This window comes from Bos mutus, chromosome 1 (genome assembly GCF_027580195.1).
Source record: "Bos mutus isolate GX-2022 chromosome 1, NWIPB_WYAK_1.1, whole genome shotgun sequence".
NCBI lineage: Eukaryota > Metazoa > Chordata > Mammalia > Artiodactyla > Bovidae > Bos > Bos mutus.
The window spans coordinates 62,856,554-62,879,185 of NC_091617.1; the positions used below are offsets into that span (position 1 = coordinate 62,856,554).

The following is a 22,632-nucleotide window of genomic DNA, read 5'->3' on the forward strand; positions in this document are numbered from 1 at the left end:
GACAAGACTTAGAGACTGAACAACAACAACATACAAAAGTATAAATAAAATCAAAAGTTTGGTTTAGGTAGGATTGATTAAAAACACAAAGATGAAAAGGAGCAACAGAATTAGGAATGAAAAGGGGAACATATATGCAGAGTTTTAAAATTCATGAGGGAGTAATAATAATGATAATATAAATGCTAGTATTTATTAAGTGCTTATACATGCCAGATGTTGTGCTAAACATTTTACATGTGCTATCATTTAATCTTTATTTCACCCTGTGAGATAGTTACTATCATTGTCTCCATTTTACACAGAAGACGACCAAGGCTGTCACACAGCCAGTGGTTCCTGGAGCTGTGATTCCAAACCACATTCTCTTGACTCCAAAACCTGCACTCTTACATACACATTTGTGTTTTCACATAGAGAATACAACTTGACGCTACTATGCATAAGCATAGACAAAAGAGACATTTTATAGAAAAATAAAGATATAGAAAATCTTAATAAACCTACTACATTAGAGAAACTAAATCAGTAGTCAAAGAGCTATCAAAAAAAAAAAAAAAAAAACCCAACAACAAAACAAGGCAAAGCTTTGACAAGCAAATTCTACAAAATCATCCAATAACCTAAGTTTTCTTATCCATACTGTTTCAGAGCATGGAAAAATGAGGAAGGGCTACCCAACTCAATTTATGAGGGTTTACTATACTCTGATACTACAACTCAAGCAAGGATAATAGAAGACAGAAAAATATGGGCCGTTCTCACTTATGATCACAGATGATCAAGTTTTATTAAACTTGATGAGATGTTCTATTAAACAGATGAGAAAGTTCTATTAAAATATAAGCATACCAAATATTAGTAATTTATTTTAAAATAATGACAAATAGAATTTATTCCAAAAGAGGAGGGTGGTTTAAAGTTTGGAAATATATTAATGCAGTTCACTTATTGACACTGGGGGTGTATAATTCTTTATTGTGGAGGTTGACCTGTGCCTCACAATGCTCAGCAGCATCCCTGGCCTCTACCCACTGGCTGCCAGTAGCATCTTCCTCCCAGCTGTGACAACTGAAAGTGTCTCCAGACATCGCCAAGTGAAACTGTCCCTGGATCAGAACCACTGATGCAGAGGCTGATGTACTGTCTCAATGGGACCTGGGCCAACTGTACAGGCCTAATGGAACGAGGGCCAAACTGATGCATTTTGCTTCAAATAATATCCATCAAACATAGTTTTCACTCCTTTTAGAATTCAAAGTATTTATATGCCAAAAGGACAATACTAAATCCACTTTGTAATTCTTCTGTATAAAAACAAACTGCATCTCCAAAGAATGCTGGTTCTAAATTTATTCAGTCTTTAGCATCCACATATAAACTATACGAAAACAACTTTTTGGTAACTTTTATTGTGGCATAACTTTTAGTTTACAGAAAATTGAAAGAATACTACCAGGAATTCTTGTGTATCATATATCATCTACTCGGATTTAACAGTTATTTATATTTTGTCCTATTTGGTTATTATTTCCTCAGTACTTACAGAAATATCTTCCTGGACCATGTAAGAGCAAGTAGAAGACACTACACCTTTTTACCACTAAGTACTTAGTATTTCCTAAGGACAAAGACATTACATAATCACAGTACAAGTATCAAAGTCAAGAAATTATATATTGCTACAACAGTATTATCTCATGCAGTTTAAACTCAGATTTTGTCAACTGCCCAGTAACATCCTTTAATAGCTGTTTCTTCCCCTGTCTAGTTTGTAATCTAGGATTCGGTATTACACTTAGTTGTTTTAACTCTTTGGTCTCTTTATTAACTTTGTATTTTGTACTGGGGTATAGCCAATTAACAATGTGATAGTTTCAGGGGAACAGCAAAGGGACTCAGCCATACATATACATGTACCCATTCTCCCCCAAACTCCCCTCCCATCCAGGCTGCCACATAACATTGAGCAGAGTTCCCTGTGCTGTACAGTAGGGCCTTGTTGGTTACCTACTTACATACAGCAGTGTGCACCCGTCCATCCCAAACTCCCCAACTATCCCTTCCCCCACCCGCCTCGCCCCCACCTAGCAACCATTAAGTTTGTTCTCTGACTCCTCAGTCTCTTTAAGTCTAGGACAGTTTGCCTGTCCTCATTCCCTGCTGGATATTTCCTTGTGATTGGACTCAGGTGATGTGTTTTGACAGAAACACTGAAGCAATGATGCTGTGTCCTTCTCAGACCAGAAGACATGAGGCATCCAACAGCAGTTTGTCACAACACTGCTTGTGTGGTTACAGTGGTGTCCACCAGGCCTCTCTACTATAAAGTTCCTATTTATTCTTTGTGATTAGTAAGTTATTTGTGGGAAAATACTTTGGAACTAGTAAACATGTTTCTCATCAAACAACAGCTCCTATTTTGACATTGGGGATGATTTTCTGTCATTCCTTCTACCGACATTGGTAGCCATTCTAATGTAAGAAAATGCTCTTCTTCTTCCCCATTTATTTATGTCTATCAGCAGGGATTCAGGGATTCTCACTGTATTCAGTGGATTACATTATTATTTCAATGTTCACACTGTCCCAGCTTTGTCCTAGAAGGAGCTCCTTCAAGCTAGCCCCTATACATGGTCAATTCTAATCCCCAAATATTATGCCCTGTCACTACTCAGACTTCTGGGGTGCCCTCTTCTGGAGTCAGTTACTCTTTTCTCAGGAATGCATACTGAATTTATATTAAGCAAATGTATACACATTAGTAAGTTAAATCTTCTAAAAGAACTCTAAGTTATTTTGGGATTATATGCTATTTTGTCTACTGCATTAATGCAGATATTAAGAGGTAAATTTAATTAAAAATCAGACTCATTTAATGTGTATTATTATAATAGATGAAGTTAAGTCTGATAACCAATCCAGAGTTGGAATTACAAGACACATGCTGTCATCTTTGGCATTCATGTTCACTTTCACAGCTCAAGTACCAAAGAATATGTAAGTTGCAAAGAATATATCAAGACATTTGACTAATATCTATTTATTCAGAAACAAGTAGGTATGGAAGGCTCTTTCTACAGATACTCACAAGTTACATACAACCATTTTTAAACTTTCATTTGTAATTCCAAACTCAGCCCAATATTTCAAAGAAATGTTATAAATCATTAGAATCTTAATGCTCTAACACAGAGGTGTTGGAGATGATATTGTTAAATCCCTTTATTTTACAAAAAGACAACACACACACAAAAAGGATAACACAGGCCCAAAGAGGTGAACTGTTGTAGAAATAGTTACTGGAAAATCTAGGACTTGAATATAGTTTTCAGGATTTAAAGACAAGAGCTATTCTAAACATGCCACTTACAACATTAAGATTAATAGATCAGTCCACACACACACACAAAAAAAAGCTATTCAGCCTCACAGTATGGTTAAAACATCTAGCAATAAACAATCAGTAGGGAACAACAGCATTGCAGTAATCATTATTAGAATAACCCAGAAGTTATTATGGTGAAAAAAACCTTTTTAAAATAATACTGGGATAGGTTAATTAAAAAGTGATAGGAAGATCCATTAATAATTTCTGTGGGGATTCTTAAAGGAAACTGAAAAGCTCTTAAGAGGCTGGTGATCTTGGTTCTTTAATGTCCAACTTCACCATAGAACTTAGGACTTTTCTTCCCATGACAAGTATACACCATCAATATGATTCAAACTTATCAAGCATAACTAAGGTTGTTTGGGACCTCTCCATTAACTGTCAGCTCCTTAAGTTAAGATCTGTAAATCTTCCCTGAGAATGCTAGAAGAGATATGATCTGTTTTAGAGGTGATGTAACACACAAGATAGCAAAAATTTATTTCCTTGAAACAGAAATTATATGTATAATTCTAGAATTTCCCTCATTTCATAAATTTTCCTCAGTTTTCAAGGGTGTTCCCTTTAATATCAAACCTAAGCAGCTGGATTTACATGCAGAAAGCCCTTGATGATACTCATGTCTCCTCCATCTTTACCTGTCTGCTGTGATCAACTCCTGGATCTCCCATGATCTGAGGCCTTTTCCTGCTCTCTTTCCCATCTTCCTCCTCTAATTAGACTTGAGGCTGAAAAGGATGATTAACCCCCTCATGACTATGTGGATGTTTCTCATACTAACATAGGCAATCATTTCTTAAGTAGGAAGTAAATTCTCAGTTACAAACTTCAAGGATTATTTTACAGTTAGCAATTCAAAGAAACTACCAATTAGCTATTTTAAATCTTCACTACAAAGAAACAGAATTTCCATATATAGTTACCACTGGATAAGATACATTTCATAAAGTCAGCAATGAGAAGATTAAAGAAAATATTTTTATAATCTTTAAAGCTGAAAACACAAAACAATCCTGATAGCTTTTCAGCAGTTACAAATACAGTGTGTTCTTTTTCAAAATCTATTAAAGTTAATTACTTTGTGAATCACCTGAGAATTGAAATTTTTCCATGATAATGAATTAAATAAACAAAGCAACACCATACATACCCTGAGTGGCTGTTGGAGGTAGTTTGAGGGTATTGTCTAACTTCTCCCAAAGGTAAGTTGGTCGAGGAATGCCTTCCTCTGAGCTACAGAGCAGGATGACATCGCTGCCGATATCCTGTGACCCTTGGATTTGGCAGTGTGGGGCAGAAGGGGGAACTGTAACAGGAAGAGTAAGTAACAGACGATACATTTACCATGAGCCAGAGGATGACAGCAGAGACATCAACATTCAGCACACTGGAACCTCAGATAGCACTGTTGGGGAACACATACCAGAAGACCACCTCATGAGCAAAGCCAGTGAACACTGTACTATTCACAGGACTTGGTCACGAGTGCAGGGCCGACAACTTCGGCTGGCAGGGAGCAAATATGTAAAAAAGGCAACAGCGTCTGATTATATTTTCAAGATACCCTATGGTTTTAGTTTCACTGTTTTTTTCCTCCAAAGATCTGTACTCAAATGATTTTTAAAATCCTTCTGTCAACGTATTGCTTTTAAAAGAATTACTGAATTCACACAAGTTCACAGCGGCATTATTCACAATAGCTAAAAGGTGGAAATAACCCAAGTGTCTATAGATGGATGGATGAACAAAATATAGTATGGGCATACAATGGAATATTTAGCCTTGATAAGTAAGGAAATTCTGACACAAGCTACAACATGGATGAAGCTAGAGAATGTTAAGTGAAAAAATTCAGTTATAAAAAGACAAATAATGTATGACTCAACTTATATGTGGTCCCTGCTGCTGCTGCTAAGTCACTTCAGTCGTGTCCGACTGTGTGTGACCCCATAGACGGCAGCCTACCAGGCTCCCCCGTCCCTGGGATTCTCCAGGCAAGAACACTGGAGTGGGTTGCCATTTCCTTCTCCAATGCAGGAAAGTGAAAAGTGAAAGTGAAGTCGCCCAGTCGTGTCTGACTCTAGCAACCCCATGGACTGCAGCCTACCAGGCTCCTCCATCCATGGGATTTTCCAGGCAAGAGTACTGGAGTGGGGTGTCATTGCCTTCTCCGATATGTGGTCCCTAGGGTACTGAAATTCACAGAAAAAGAAAACAGAACAGTGATTTCCAGCAGCTGAGGGGACGGAAAAATGTCATTTAATGGGCAGAGTTTTATCTTTGCAAGTTGAAGAAAGTTGTGGAGATTAGTCCAAACATCACTGAATTGCTCAATAAAAAACTGGCTAAGATGGTAAATTTTTGTTATATTTTACCACAATTAAACTTTTTTAGTTGATGAAAGAACCCATTTGTAAAGAAGATATTTCAAGGACAATCCGGAGCATCCACCTTCTCTAAGCACTTCTGTCTCCCCAAGTGAGCTCAGTGTAGCCACTTCTACCACAAATACCCATTTACTCCGGGATTCCCTGGCACATGCTCCCCCTTTTCCCTTCCACGGCTGAGTTACTCAGGGATACCAGGGTTGGCGGTTCTTGTCGTTTTCCTTCTTCAGACGAGAAAATGCTATAGCTCCCGTGCCTTGTTCTCACAGTCTTCAAACTATCATTTGCTCAAATATATTAAACTTACACAGACTTTAAAACACTCATGTACTAAATACAGAATGCTGTTGGGATTTAACATTATTTTGATATTCACACATATAGTGTAGATAATGAGCTTCCCACATGATTCAGGTCACCTTCAAGTAATTATTTTGGGTTTCCTCTCGTAGCGTCACAGTGGCAGTGCTAAGTCAGTAAATTGAGGTTGGTTTATCCATTACAGTAGTTAAGATCCCCTGAGATTTTTCAGTCTTTCTACCTGTACCCTTTCAGTGTTTTCTCTCCCCCCACCCATTTTCTCTCCTGGTTCCTCTGTATAGAGCATTCATTTTCTACGCATTCATTCATTTTTTTCAGGGTTGAACACATTTATTGAAAAGTCACTAGCATTACAAGTGCATCACCCACTTATATTTAAACTCTACTGCACACAATACCTAATATGAGAGTCCAAGCCATGGGCTTAGTTTATATTTTTATTTGCTTGCTTTTTTTACTATAAACTACCACCTTCTTCCTTTAGTGTTCTTTCTTGGAAAAGTTTGTGTTTCACATCCTTTGTGTCCTTGTCTTTCTTAATGATAATAAAATGTCCATGTGTTACTATCAAGTAGCAGATATACTTGAACCTCACTGTGACTCCCCCTACTATAGAACAGAAGTTGGTATAAAGTTAGTGTGTCTGGTTTCGTTAGTAGAGTTAACTGTGTTCTTAACTAGAGTTAAGACCAATGTTAAGGTGCTTTTAGCCAAGAGTAGCTGGCAGGGTAAGTGGGTATTGTTCCTTGAAATATCTTCTTTACAAATGGGCTCTTTCATCAACTAAAAAAGTTTAATTATGGTAAAATATAACAAAAATTTACCATCTTAGCCAGTTTTTAATTGAGCAATTCAGTGATGTTTGGGCTCCTCTGTTCATGGGATTTACCAAACAAGAATACTGGAGTGAGTAGCCATGTCCTTCTCCAGGGGATCTTCCCGACCCAAGGATCAAACCTGGGTCTCCTGCATTGCAGGCAGATTCCTTACCGACTGAGCCACTAGGGAAGCCCACACAACCTTGGAAAAGGCTCTAAATCTATTTGGTCTCAGTATTAAGACTGAGTTGATCATATAATTTATCATTCAAACAATGATATTTTTGAAAGCAAAAGGAGGTATTATCAAAATTCTGCCAGAACAAGAGTTGAAGCTTAGAAGAGTCGTGGGCCTATTTAGCATCACATAAACAGCAAGTGGTAGCAAATTTATTCTCATGTGTGCGAAGCTCCCTGCTCCCTACACATTATCAAACATTCATGATTTAATTTGCATCCAACAATGTCTTATTCTATAAAAGCTTGGGCTTCCCAGGTAGCACTAATGGTAAAGAACCCGCCTGCCAATGCAGGAGATTCAGGAGACACGGGTTCAATCCCTGGGTTGGGAATATCAAATGGAGGAGGGCATGGTAACCAACTCCAGTATTCTTGCCTGAAGAATCCCATGGGTAGAGGAGCCTGGTGCCACAGTCCACAGGGTCGCAAAGAGTCGGACATGACTAAAGTGACTAGGCACACACATAAAAGCTTAGGAAAAGTGAGGGGCTACTTTTGATGGTATTTTTACTGCCTTTCTCCACCTTCAGGAAAAGTCATTTAAGAAGTAAGCTTTTGAGAACCACCTGAAATGGAGTAATGGGTGCAGAAACTATATGAAGAAGCACAGAGAAGCAGAGTCCAGATGTGGCTACAAAGAGAGAGGACAGGAAAAAGACACAGCAGTCAGAGTGTGCAGAAGAAATGGCAGAAGTAAATGTGCTTGGGAGTAAATTTGTAAGTAAAGCCAAAGTACCTGGAACATGTCCTGTCACTCACCTAAAACTGTGAGACCAGTGACCCCAATATTCCTGCCACCTCTATCTGGAAGGTTGTTAACCAAACACTGGTAGGTGCCTGTATCTGACAGCTGAGTGTTGTTAATGAAGATGGAGACATTGGTGGCTGGCATGGTGCCTGTAAATCCTACCCGCCCATGGAACCGGGGGGCACCGTCAAACATCTGTCCACCTTGATAGAGAATGACCTGCAAAGGAAAGCAAAAGAAATCATCTGGCCAATGCATCTCCTTTTAGACACATAACAGTAACTATACAGTAAAGAGCAGACTATACCAAACATTGCAAAATTTTATTTCTAATCTTAGAGTTGTCACCAACGTTTTACTACAGCACCTATCTGTAAGTATCCAGGGGTTTTAAATTCCTACATACCAAACTGGAACAACACTGTATCCTTACCTAACTCATCAGAATATATAAAGTGCATTTTATGATACCTTACTATTGGTCCATAAATATTTTTACCAGTTCAAAAAATTAATTGCACAATAAAAAGTTAAACTAGCACTGACAGTCTCATGCTTACTAGGTCACAAAATGATAAGATCAAGTTATAGACTGAGTATAAATGAATGTCAAAAAAGGGAAGAAGAGTTACAATCCATGACTGCTTTTCTTATATCAATTTATTTATTAAAGTCAACTATTCATGAGAGAGGACTCAGAATGAAGTTGCAGAAAGCTCTTTGGGCTGACGGTGAGGTACCGGGTTCATCCGAGCTCTCTCTGCCTGTAAATATTTGAGTGTCGTCAAGTCTTCCCTTGCCTTTATCACTGACTCCTCAAATGATGAGGTTGAACAAAATGATCTCAGTCTCATTATGAAAGGCCCATGGACTAAAGAACTAGAAGAAGTTACTGTTAAACACATCTATTTAAATTTCCTATCAGAAAACCTGGCTTATCAAATATTTTTAGGCAGTAAAAATCCTATTGAAGCAGAGAAACTTCATAACAGAAATAAGTTAACTTTGGGAAGGAAAGGTATAGTCATGGTCACAATTCACTAATTTTCTGAACATTATTTTCTGTAGTGGGTATCATATGTAATGGGGTCTTTTACCTATAACTGATATAGCTTATGAGGCAGTAGCTTCTATTTGAACTTCCTGGAAGATGACTAGTGTGCCTGGCCTTATTTTAAAATACTTCTGCAATTAACCAAATAAATCAAGTACTATTAATACTATCTAAAGTTACTTCCTTAATACTATTATCCACCTATGTCAGTGCTAGTCCCTTCGTGTCAAAATATATCTTTCTTTTACTGTCTCAGTATTTCCTATCAACAATGTCTTCTGACAAGATTCCAGATTCCTACATATTCCTCAGAAGGATCCTCCTGACATGTGTTAACTTTTTTTAGTCTTTCAGAAAGAGGATAGCTTCTTTTGATAGTTGGCTAATAATGTAGGAACAGGACTTAAAACAGCACAGGCATACTGAAAGTATCACCTTATTCTAGAAATCAAATATGTATTCAAAACACTTTCCTACCCACCTCTTATAAAAAGATTAAAATTTCAGTGGCAGCACAGGATGGAACAGAAGTACCTGCTCAGGCTGGTTTGCATTGGAGAGAGGAATGACCATCCAAATGACATTGAGGTTAATGAGGGCGGCGCTGGTGGTGAAAGTGCAGGGCAGGACTGCTGTCTGACCCCGGGCAACTTGAACACTCCCAGGGCTCTCAGAGACTTCCAGGGAAGCTGCAACACCTAGAGAAGAAGGACAGGAGGTCATGTGATAGACCAAATCCCTTCAGAGAAAGTTCGTGTTTTATATTGTCAGTAACGTAGACAGACTGACATGACAGTACTTATTAAACATCTACTGACCATTCACTAAGTCAAAGTAATAAAAACTGTTTACCCCTTTACCTCTTAGAGACTATAAATAAAAAATTTTAGAGGGTACTTATTTATTTTATAAGACACTATCTTATATTTGTCAGATTCGAATACAAACTCGGAGAAATTAACCAAAAGCATTTGAGCAAAGTTTTAATGGTGATGAGGGATAAGACATAGACTGAAAACATTTTAAAGCATCATTGCACAATAGAACACTGTAAATTCAACAAAATATGTCCAGGATCTATACCCTAAAAACTATAAAATGCAATGAAAGAAATAAAAAAGAGACTAAATAAAAGGGCAGATATGCAACCCTCATGAGTTGGAAGATTCAGTATTGTTAAGACACCAATCCTACCCTAACTGGTCTACATATAGAGAGTAAAAACAATAAAAATTGAAGCAGACTTCCTGTAGATACTAATTATAAAACACATGAAAAGGCAAAGAACTAGAACAGCCAAAAGAATACCGAAAAAGAACAAATTTGGAGAAGTTGCACTATCTGATTTCAAAATTTTCTATAAATTGGCCATAGCAATCAAGACGGTGCAGTACTGGCATCAGAACAGAGCCCCAGACAAATGGCACAGGATTGACAGTTCTGAAATAAACCCTGTATTTATGATCAAACACTTTCAACAGAGGCAGAAGACAATTAAATGAGGGAAAAATAGTCTTTTCAACAAATCATACTGCAACAGTTCAATATTAATATGCAAAAAGTTTAACTCAGACCTTACCTCACCACATACACAAAAATCAATTCAAAAAATATATCATAAACCTGAATGTAAGCATTAAAGCTATAAAACTTCTAGACACAAATATAGGAGAAAATTTCTGTGGCCTTGGGTTAGTCAAAGAGGTCTTAGATGTGTCACCAGGACCATAAATTGTAAAAGAAAACAATAAACTAGACTTCATTAAAATTTTTAAACAGTTTGTACTTCAAAAGACTTAATTAAGAAGATAAAAAAATCAAAGTATAGAGTGGGAAAAATATCTGTAAATTACATATCTGATAAAGGGTTTGTATATAGAATATATAAAGAACTATTACAACTCAATAATAAGAAGACAAACAACCTAATATTAAAATGGGCAAAGTCTGAGTAAATATTTTAACAAAGGTAATTAGTAAGCACACGGAAAGATGCTCAGCATTATTACTCGCTAGGAAATTGCAAGTCGAAACCGTAATGAGGTACCATCACACAGCCACTGGAATGGCTATAATCCAGACAATATGAAGCGCTGATGAGAGTGTAGAGAAACTGGACTCCTCCCCTGGACTCCTCCCCATTTACTGCTGGTGGGAATGTAAAATGGTACAATAACTTCAGAAAATAGTTTCAGTTCCTTAAAACCATTTAACATAGACATGGAGTAAACTTACCATACAACCCAGAAATTTCATTCCTAGGAATCTACGCAAGTAAAATGAAAATATATGTCCATGCAAAGACTACGAATGCTTATAACAGCATTACTGATCTCATACTTGTGAATGGAAAAAATATAAATATCCATTAGCTGATGAATAAACAAAATGTGATATATCCATACAATGAAATACTATGCATAAATAAAAAGCAACAAGCTACTGATACATGTTACAACATGGATGAGCCTCTCAAAACCATTTTGCTAAGTAAAAGGACCCCAGATTCAAAAGCCTCAGTTCAGTTCAGTCGCTGAGTCATGTCCAACTCTTAATACATACTGCTGCTGCTGCTGCTGCTGCTAAGTTGCTTCAGACGTGTCCGACTCTGTGCGACCCCAAAGACGGCAGCCCACCAGGCTCCCCCGTCCCTGGGATTCTCCAGGCAAGAACACTGGAGTGGGTTGCCATTTCCTTCTCCAATGCATGAAAGTGAAAAGTGAAAGTGAAGTCGCTCAGTCGTGTCTGACTCTCAGCGACCCCATGGACTGCAGCCTACCAGGCTCCTCAGTCCACGGGATTTTCCAGGCAAGAGTACTGGAGTGGGGTGCCATTGCCTTCTCCGATATACTGCATTATTCCACTAATACGAAAAGTCCAGAAAAGGCAAATCTACAGCGAGAAGAGGCAAATCAGTGGCTTGGCTGCATGGGACTAGAGAGAAAGGAAAAGAGACTGAGGCAAATAGGTTCAGTGGAACTTTCCAGGGCAACGGAAAACTAAAACTGATTTATTCTGATGGCTGTGTGATCCTACAAATCTACTAAAAACAACGTAATTTTCTATTTACAATGGGTGAGTTCTTTGTAGTATAAATTATACCCCAGTATCGTTATTAAAATTCAAAAAAAGAAAACAGTAACTTACCAGAGCTAACTCCTGGCAAGTCAAAATCAACTGTTATCTCTTCTGAAAAGAATGCCCGCCCTCTGGGACTATAGAACAGTATGAGAATTACAGGAGGTTAAGTCAGAGGAATCCAACAAAGAAGTTATTCTAACTATGAAAAATACATTAAGTCCATGGCAGTATCTCAAACTGTTTTATTTTGAAGTGATATTATCTCAATTCTCTCAAAAAAGTAACAAAATAACATATTGTTATGATTACAATTAGTATTAAAAAAAATGTTCATAGCACCTTTCTTCTATAAAACTTCCTGTTCTTCATATATAGTCTGATGAAACTCTGGGGAGTTAAACTTGCAGGATAAAATGTTTCATAAAATAAGCCATCTGTGGTAGAATATAAAGTACTTGATAACATCAGGAAAAGTCTTTTAAGTTAAATAACATTAGGGAAAGTCTCTCAATTTTAAAAAGGAAAGTTGAAAGAACCTAAGAGGCAAACAGCGAAGGTTATTTGATCACAGAACAGGCACTGGCAGGAAAAAGCCACCTCCTGGGTAGAAATAGGTAAAGGGAGGGCATTTGTTCCAAAGATTATTATAAATGTAGTGGAGATTTTTTTTTTTAAGTAAATGTGGGTGCTTCCCTGGTGGCTCAGTGGCTAAGAATCGGTTTGCCAATACAGAAGACACAAGTTCAGGCCCTAGTCCAGGAAGACCCCTCCTGCCACAGAGCAGCAGAGCTCACGCGCTACAACCACTGAGAGTGTGCTCCAGAGCCTGAGAGCTGCAGCTGCTGAGCCCGCAGGCCCAAAGCCCACTCTCCACAAGAGAAGCCACCGCCATGAGGAGCCCACACACCACAACCAGAGCAGCCTCCATGCACCACAGCTAGAGAAAAGCCCGTGCAGCAGTGAAGACCCAGCAGAGCCAAAACTCAATAGATAAATAAAATTTAAAAAGTAACCGTGGACACCAAACTGGCACAAAACCTCCATCGCTTCATTCTTGAGATGTTACTCCAAAGAAGCACAGGGGATGCGCCCCATCCCCTTTAACTGTACAGGATAACGTATACTCTCCATCCCCAAATCACTAATTTCAAGCTGAATTAGTGATTAGTGATTGAAATTACACCATCTTTGACTCAAATTTTAAAAAGAAAAAAGGGGGGCAGTGAAAGGTAAAGAATGAAATATAGAGATGTAGGTGGGAAAACTACCAAAATATGGCAGGATTCCAGTAAAGGAAGAGGAGATTCGCAGGACCGGGGTCGGGGATGAGAAGCAGGAGCAGGTCTGCTGGCAGAGGGCAGACTCCGGGGTAGCAAAAGCTGTGCAAGACTGACTTCATTTACCTCGCGTTTTTTAACTTATTTATTTTTTTCTGAAGTACAGTTGAATTACAATGCTGTATACTTCTCTTTTTTACTTAAGGTTAACTATAATCTCAGGCACTGAGATAACTGCAGAAGAAATATTCTAGATAAACTGCTTTCAAAACTCGTAAAAGCATACGTTTGAAGTTGGATAAGGCCTAGTTTGAAATCTGACTCTTTTATCTGCTCTGCTGTGGGGCCTCAAATAAGTCACTTATTCTCTGATTACACCACTTATTTGTAAAATAAGGCTAATATTTTCATCTTCAGAAGAGTGTAATGAAGGCGGCGCCTGATGCTGATGGCGGATGGTGACCACTCCCTCAGTCACTACTTTAGCTGACAACACACACAGCAAGTCTACATTGCTGTTACTCAGTCACTAATTTGTGTCCAACTCTTTTTGACCCCCATGGACTGCAGCACGCCAGGTTTTCCTGTCCTTCACTATCTCCCAGAGTTTGTTCAAACCCATATCCATTGAATCAGTGATGTCATCCAACCATCTCATCTTCTATGGCCCCCTTCTACTCCTGACCTCAATTGTTCCCAGTATCAGGGTCTTCTCTAATGAGTTAGCTCTTTGCATCAGGTGGCCAAAGTACTGGAGCTTCAGCTTCAGCATCAGTCCTTCCAATGACTATTCAATTAAGCACTAACTAAAGTGAAGAAGAACTAAAGATGAAACTTTAAAAAAATAAGAACTCTTTTAAAGAACTTTTTTAAAGAAGAACTCTTGATGAAAGTGAAAGGGGAGAGTGAAAAAGATGGCTTAAAACTCAACATTCAGAAAACTAAGATCATGGCATCTGGTCCCATCATTTCATGGCAAACAGATGGGGAAACAGTGGCTGACTTTATTTTGTGGGGGCTCCAAAATCACTGCAGATGGTCATTTCAACCATGAAATTAAAAGATGCTTACTCCTTGGAAGGAAAGTTATGACCAACCTGGACAGCATACTAAAAAGCAGAGATATTACTTTGCCAACAAACGTCCATCTAGTCAAGGCTATGGTTTTTCCAGTAGTCATGTATGGATATGAGAGTTGGACTATAAAGAAAGCTGAGCGCCGAAGAATTGATGCTTTTGAACTGTGGTGTTGGAAAAGACTCTTGAGAGTCCCTTAGACTGCAAGGAGATCCAACCAGTCCATCCTAAAGGGAATCAGTCCTAAATATTCTTTGGAAGGACTGATGTTGAAGCTGAAACTCCAATACTTTGGCCACCTGATGTGAAGGGCTGATTCATTTGAAAAGATCCTGATGCTGGCCAAGATTGAGGGCAGGAGGAGAAGGGGACAACAGAGGATGAGATGGTTGGATGGCATCACTGACTCAATGGACATGGATTTGGGTGAACTCTGGGATTTGGTGATGGACAGGGAGGCCTGGCGTGCTGAGGTTCATGGGGTCATGACATGTCTAGTCGGACATGACTAGGCGACTGAACTGGAACTGGATATATAAACATATACATGTGCATACACATACAAACACTCTCTCCCTCATTTAATACTATGAAGTATTTTATGGCTTCCCAGGTAGCTCAGCTGGTAAAGAATCCTGCAATGTGGGAGACCTGGGTTTGATCCCTGGAGATCTTATGTATTTCATAGCTCATATATAAGATATTGAGGCCCAGAGAGAATAACAACCAGTTCTAGGTCACATAGTTCAGGGTCACATAGAAAGTGGTAAGCCTTGGTTTCAAATCCAAACACTTTATCTACAGAGAATGTATACTTAACTACCACACTTAACTAATTAACCACCACATAGCACATAGAGATCAGTCCATAAATGTTTATTATTACTGTCACTACTCTATTACAGAATCACAAAATTTTAAATTAGTATGGATTTTTGCATAAAGTCATCAGATGAAAACTCCCTCATCTGCTTCCAAACCTACAAGTCAGCTTCGATCTGCCTAGTCCTCTTTTTCCTCTCTCCTCTTAAAGAAGCTCATCTAAGGTGAACCCCACCCCCTCATCTGAGCATATTTTTTATATTCCATCCTCCTGGCCCTCTTAGTAACCTTATCACAGACTGTCCCCTCTTGTGTAACCTCAACCTCCCCTCTCCACACTTAAGACTTTCTGACAGCATTTAAGCATACTCAAGTATTTCCACTTAGTGCAAAATTCCTCCCTCCCTCCAGCCCATGGTTTCCTCCAGGGGCTGCCCTCTCTCTGATACCTCACCACAATCTGTTTGAAAGAGCGGCCTATACCCACTCTCTCCAGACTCTTCTACCATTCAGTCTTTAATCCACTCTGGCCAACATGACTTCTTAACAACAGTTCTCCCTAGGTTTCCCAGAGATCTCCTGATGGCTCCAAAACTCTTTAATTCATTCTTGGACTCTCAGGAGCATCTAACACTGATGACCATTTCCCTCTCCTTGAAACACAGTTTTCCTGTAGCTTTGGTGATACAATTTATTTCTGGTTTTCTTTCCATATCTGAATACTTCTCATATCTCCAAGTAGCTATCTCAAAGGTACCTCAAGTCAACTTGTCCAAGATCAAATTCTTGATCTTCACCCCCATGCCTGCATCCCCTATATACCTATCTGGCTCCTTTCTAGAGTTCCCTGTTCTAGCAAAGGGCTCAACTAGCAATCAAGTTGGACAAGTCAGAAATTTATACATCTTCATTGATTCTTTCTACTCTCTTACCATCACCCAAACCCAACCCATGATCAAATCTGATCCATTTTACCAATTAAATTTCTCTTGACTTCTTCAGTCAGAGCCTTTGCCCTGTCTTCTGCCTTTCCTCTGATTTGCTCTGCTCCACACCCAATGCTTTACTTAATAACCTCCTACTCGTGTCAGCAAATTTGGAAAACTCAGAACTGGCCACAGGACTGGAAAAGGTCAGTTTTCATTCCAATCTCAAAGAAAGGCAATGCCAAGGAATGCTCAAACTACCACACAATTGCACTCATCTCATATGCGAGTAAAGTAATGCTTAAAATTCCCCAAGCCAGGCTTCAGCAATATGTGAACAGTGAACTTCCAGATGTTCAAGCTGGTTTTAGAAAAGGCAGAGGAACCAGAGATCAAATTGCCAACACCCACTGGATCATCAAAAAAGTAAGAGAGTTCCAGAAAAACATCTATTTCTGCTTTAGTGACTATGCCAAAGCCTTTGACTATGTGGATCACAATAAAATGTGGAAAATTCTGAAAGAGATGGACATACCAGACCACCTGACCTGCCCCTTGAGAAACCTATGTGCAGGTCAGGAAGCAACAGTTAGAACTGGACAAGGAACAACAGACTGGTTCCAAATAGGAAAAGGAGTACATCAAGGCTGTATATTGTCACCCTGCTTATTTAACTTATATGCAGAGTACATCATGAGAAACGCTGGGCTGGAGGAAGCACAAGCTGGAATCAAGACTGCCGGGAGAAATATCAATAACCTCAGATATGCAGATGACACCACCCTTATGGCAGAAAGTGAAGAAAACTAAAGGGCCTCTTGATGAAAGTGAAAGAAGAGAGTGAAAAAGTTGGCTTAAAGCTCAACATTCAGAAAACTAAGATCATGGCATCTGGTCCCACCACTTTATGGCAAATAGATGGGGAAACAGTGGCAACAGTGGCAGACTTTTATTTTTCTGGACTCCAAAATCACTGCAGATGGTGACTGCAGCCATGAAATTAAAAGACACTTAACTCCTTGGAAGGAAAGTTATGACCAACCTGGAGAGCGTATTAAAAAGCAGAGACATTACTTTGCCAACAAAGGTCCGTCTAGTCAAGGCTATAGTTTTTCCAGTAGTCATGTATGGATGTGAGAGTTGGACTGTGAAGAAAGCTGAGCGCCGAAGAATTGATGCTTTTGAACTGTGGTGTTGGAGAAGACTCTTGAGAGTCCCTTGGACTGCGAAGAGATCCAATCAGTCCATTCTAAAGGAGATCAGTCCTGGGTGTTCACTGGTAGGACTGATTTTGAAGCTGAAACTCCAATACTTTGGCCACCTGATGTGAAGAGCTGACTCATCTGAAAAGACCCTGATGCTGGGAAAGATTGAGGGCAGGAGGAGAAGGGGACAACAGAGGATGAGATGGTTGGATGGTATCACCGACTCAATAGACATAGGTTTGTGTGAACTCCGGGAGTTGCTGATAGACAGGGAGGCCTGGCGTGCTGCAGTTCTTGGTTCGCAAAGAGTCGGACACAACTGAGCGACTGAACTGAACTCATTCTTCCTATTAACTCAAGTGTTATCTTCTAACAGAAAAGCCTTTCCTAACAACTTATGGAAAGATCAGGGTCTTGTAAAGCAGTGTTCTTTCATTTTGAATATATTCAACTTGTAATCATATTTTGATCAGTGTAATTAAGATAATTTCATTAGAATACTGTGAGGTACATGAATAACTCCAATACAGTAAGCCCACAATAAAAACTCAGTAAGTCAATTTGCACATGAAAATACTATGTGATCCAAAGAGACAGTCCTGACAAAGGTCTTAAAACTAGGACCTATTTCTTCTGACTTTTGATGGAGTATATTTTCTACCATTTCAAACTCTTCCCCAGAGCATATCTCCAAAAGCAAATGATATTATTACTTGTAGTATGATTAAGGTGATGGGGCACTTCTTTACCAAGAAGACCAAAACTGAGCAATTAAAAACTCAGTTTATTTGTAAACATTAATGTATCTGCTCTCCTGTCAGTCTCACATACACAGAACTTAACGTAAATAGTCTGCTATGTTCCTGAACTATCAGAATTCTCTATGAACAGAATTTGGCAAGTCATCCAACACCCTAAATGTCAGATATACGACACAAGATATCAAAACAAATTTTAAGACTGACTATACTGAAGGATTTGCACAAAGATGGCTGAAAACTGGCAATGCAACTTTTAGGACTACATAGAGAATAAACTGCTGAGGTGTGAATGTCAGTAAAGAAACTCTGCGGAGAGGTGTGGTATGCAGTCAGTTCCATTCCACTCCTAGCCAGCAAAAGGGCCTACTTTCCCTGAATCTGTCACGGCAAAGCACATCTGAGTGGATGAGAAGTGAACGCACGTAAGAGCTGGTGCAGGGTTGCCTTAGATTCTGTCTGAAAGGGCTGTCTAATGAGACTTCCAGCAGAAGGAAGCTGGAGGCTGACCTCTGGACTACTGGGTGGATCACTAGCATTCTGAGAACTACACATAGATATTTGTATATAAATTGAGATTTTCTTGCTTTATTTTTAAACTCAGAGTAATCAAAAAAAATGTGTAACCTGCTTAAATTTTCATCTAGAAAAAGTGGATCTTGAATAAATTTAAACAGACTCTTGGAAAACAAAATGTTGCTTTGTGATTGTGTCTCAAGATTCCTATTTAACATACTGAATACAAATGAAAATTTCTTCAAAAGAGTAAAGAAGGAAGGAAATGAATGTGTTTCAAAATTTAAATAATTAATTTTTTCTATTTTATTATTTTTTTAATGAAATACTTTCTTTTAGAGTGTATTTCCATGTTTGAAACTCTAGGCAAGAATTTAAACTTTAATGCTAAATAACTGAATTAAAAATTCATTTAAAATATCTTACAATTTGCAATGTTTACATGTAAAATGCATAATTTAAGAGTTGAATTGGCAGCATTTTGCAGACTTGAATCTTTTCTTAGTACTTTCGCCCAAGAAAAATTAAGTCAACTCATGAATTCTGAATGACTCTTAGCAATTAAACAAGAAAGACATAAAGCACATGGCCCTGTTTCCTCCCAAGAGTTGAAACCATAAATAACAGTTGTCTATACTCTTTCTTTAGAGCACTATTTCCCAAGATTTAAAGCAGAAAGATTCACATTTTCTCAGACCAAGAGGTACATGTTAAAGGGGAAAAAAGCTGGCAGCAAAGAATCCTTAGAAATCTGAAGAAGGATCATCCACACTACACAGCCAAGAGAACAAAGGAATTTGACAGTGATGGGCTGGACTCAAAGGACACAGGCCTCCCCTGCAACCCCATGAGAGTCGGAACACCCAAAGTTCAGAAGCAGCATTGGCGCAAGCATTCCAACTAAGATGTTGAAATAGTGTTTGCCGATGTCTATGGAGCATGTTTTCATGTTTCAGTATCAGCCCAACTCCCAGAACACTGCTCTGGGAATATGGTTAGCAAAGCATCAAAGGACTTAATGGTACTTGGGTAGACCTATGCTGTACTTTCACCCAAAATGTTAGTTATCAGCAGTCACATAATGTGTATTGGCTTATATGATTCCCACATGATTTCTGGTGTTATTTCATGGATATAAAAGTTGTAAAATTCACTTAGTTTGTTCAAATTCAGCTTTTAGTTCTATCAAACTGAAATAAATTTCAAAAAAACAAAAATTTTATGCTATACTCATTTCCCAGAAGAATATATGGAATAACACAAGTCTCTAATGTCATAGGGATTTTTAAAGAAATCATTTTCTCTTCATATATTTCAAACAATTTTTAATCAGATGAAATAATCTATCTTTACAATTGTTATTATTATATAATGTTAAAGTGAAAGTCTTACTTGCTCAGTTGTCTCCAATTCTATGCAACCTCATAGACAGTATAGTCCACCAGGTTCCTCTGTCCACGGAATTCTCCAGGCAAGAATACTGGAGTGGGTTGCCATTTCCTACTCCAGAGGATCTTCCTGACCCAAGGCTTGAACCCAGGTCTCCTGCATTATAAGCAGATTCTTTACTTTCTGAGCCACCAGATGTTCATTATATAATATAAACTGCAATCTTAACTAGAAAACAATGTGTTAATTGATATTAAATTAGGTGCTGGCCATCAACACAGCACTAAACTAAATGAAGAGTAAATATTTGGTTAATCTGATCAATGTAGATGGCTCTATTATGCACAGGTCATCTACATTAATCAATTTACAGGATCACTGCCAAGGCTCTACTTCATTTTATGCCATATTAAACAATATGCATACTTTATTGTTAGTATACAAAGGCAGGCTACCATAAAATTACACATCTTCATCTTCTGACTGTATACATGTCCCATGGTATTACAGTGTTATAATTCCATGGTATTATGGTGTCTCTTTAAAGGTCACAGCAGTGCCTTCTCACTGACTCCTCCTTTACAACAACAAGCATTCCTCAAGAAACATGCCAAGGGCAAACAGCATGCCAGGGGCCCCAAATAATGAAACTATTTCCTTAGAGCAGGCCCAGAGGTGAGACAGAGGTCCAGAGGGAGGTCAAGGCCTTGTACTGAATCAATGCTCACACTCTACATTAATTAGCATGCCCCTCTGTGACTCTGCAAGCAATCAAAAGTATACACACATGACTATTTTGCCCCTTCATGACATGGCATATCTATTACATGGGTGACTTCTACTCAGCAATAACTCCTAGAATGTGATGTGACCTTATCGGAATCTCCTACAGCGAGTCTCCCACTACAATCACCCTCTTCTGATTTTACACCTGGCTTAGGGCACAGGTGTAATTTAGGAATTACATTTAGGAATTCCCTTACAGGACTGATGAAAGACTAGCAAAGTTACAGATGATTTACACAGATATTCTGTTTGGCTTATATTATATGACCCACTCAGCATTTTTAAGTACTTTCAATTACAACTAAATAATATAAAACTCTAGATTACCAACTTATCTTTAAAAACTGTAGGTGTTAGTAATATTGGGCTTCTATTTCTCATGGCAATTGATTAATACTGCCTCTTCAGCCAAATTATGAGCTCTCCCCATTGCCACAGTCGCCACCACTCCCTACTGTTTACAATATGGTCCACTTTACTCAGTCAGGATACCCGCCTGTCTGCTATGAACATCTGGGTTTGCAAATCCTTTTGTAAAACTGAGTAATGTGATTAAAATTATATGTATAAAGAAGCAAGCCACAAAGATAGACCCGGTTTTGCAACGTCATGATGAACGTAATAATATGATTGCTACTACAATCAAAATCCCCTTCAGAGAAGGCAGAATGAAGCAATTCCTTAAACACAGATCACCATGGTTTGTAGCACAGGATCTCATTCATATTCTGGATACAAATGATTGTGCCAGGATTCAGCACCACAGATCAGACAGCTGTTCATGAGGTAACTGTCATAAGATCTTCGTCTAAAGATGTACCAAATACAACAGTGCCTGGCAAATCCAATATGACCTTTCTCCTGTTGGACAGTTTGAGAAAGAAGCAGCATGTGAAGAGAGGAGAACTAGATCACCGAAAGAGGAACAGAGAGGTACATTAAATAATAAGTGGGTCAAAATCACTAAGAACATAATAGTCTTGTGTATGCACCTAACAACAGAGCTTCACAGTTCATGAAGCAAAAACCGATAGAACTGAAAGGACAAAAAGAAAAAAATCCAAATCACGGAGATTTTAGAACACTCTTCTGTCATTAACAATTACATAAAATAACTATATAAAAAATCAATAACAAAAGTAACAAACCAGTAAAAATACAGAGCACCTAAACAACCTGTCTCCTGAGAAATCTGTGTGAAGGGCAAGAAGCAACAGTTAGAACTGGACATGGAAAAATAGACTGGTTCCAAATTGGGAAAGGAGTACATCAAGGTAGTATATTGTCACCCTGCTTATTTAACTTAGAAGCAGAATACATCATGTGAAATGCTGGGCTGGGTGAAGTACAAGCTGGAATCAAGATTGCTGGGAGAAATATCAATAACCTCAAATACACAGATGACACCACCCTTATGGCAGAAAGTGAAGAAGAACTAAAGAGCCTCTTGATGAAAGTGAAAGAGAAGAGTGAAAAAGTTGGCTTAAAGCTCAACATTCAGAAAACTAAGATCATGGCATCTGGTCCCATTACTTCATGGCAAATATATGGGGAAACAATGGAAACAGTGAGAGACTTTATTTTGGGGGGGGTTCCAATATCACTGCAGATGGTGACTGTAGCCATGAAATTAAAAGACGCTTGCTCCTTGGAAGAAAAGCTATGACAAACCTAGACAGCATATCAAAAAGCAGAGACATTACTTTGCCAACCGAGGTCCATCTAGTCAAAGCTAAGGCTTTTCTGGTAGTCACTTATGGACATGAGAGTTGGACTATAAAGAAAGCTGAGCACCAAAGAATGGATGCTTTTGAACTGCAGTGTTGCAGAAGACTC

The 22,632-nt window shown here is 38.6% G+C and overlaps 1 protein-coding gene across 3 annotated transcripts in view; it reads right to left on the reverse strand.

The window, feature by feature from the left end:
• IGSF11 (immunoglobulin superfamily member 11) overlaps positions 1-22,632 on the reverse strand; it is a 139,223-nt gene that overhangs the window by 12,263 nt on the left and 104,328 nt on the right. For 2 of the 3 annotated variants that reach the window (XM_005891238.3, XM_005891237.3), the window contains exons 2-4: positions 9,494-9,657; positions 7,917-8,124; positions 4,542-4,697 (exon numbers count right to left, since the gene is read on the reverse strand). In XM_005891238.3, the coding sequence (XP_005891300.2) occupies positions 4,542-4,697; positions 7,917-8,124; positions 9,494-9,657 (528 nt within the window). Of the gene's footprint in view, positions 1-4,541; positions 4,698-7,916; positions 8,125-9,440; positions 9,658-22,632 lie in introns of those variants that run through there. The other variant, XM_070369830.1, reaches the window with a different exon arrangement.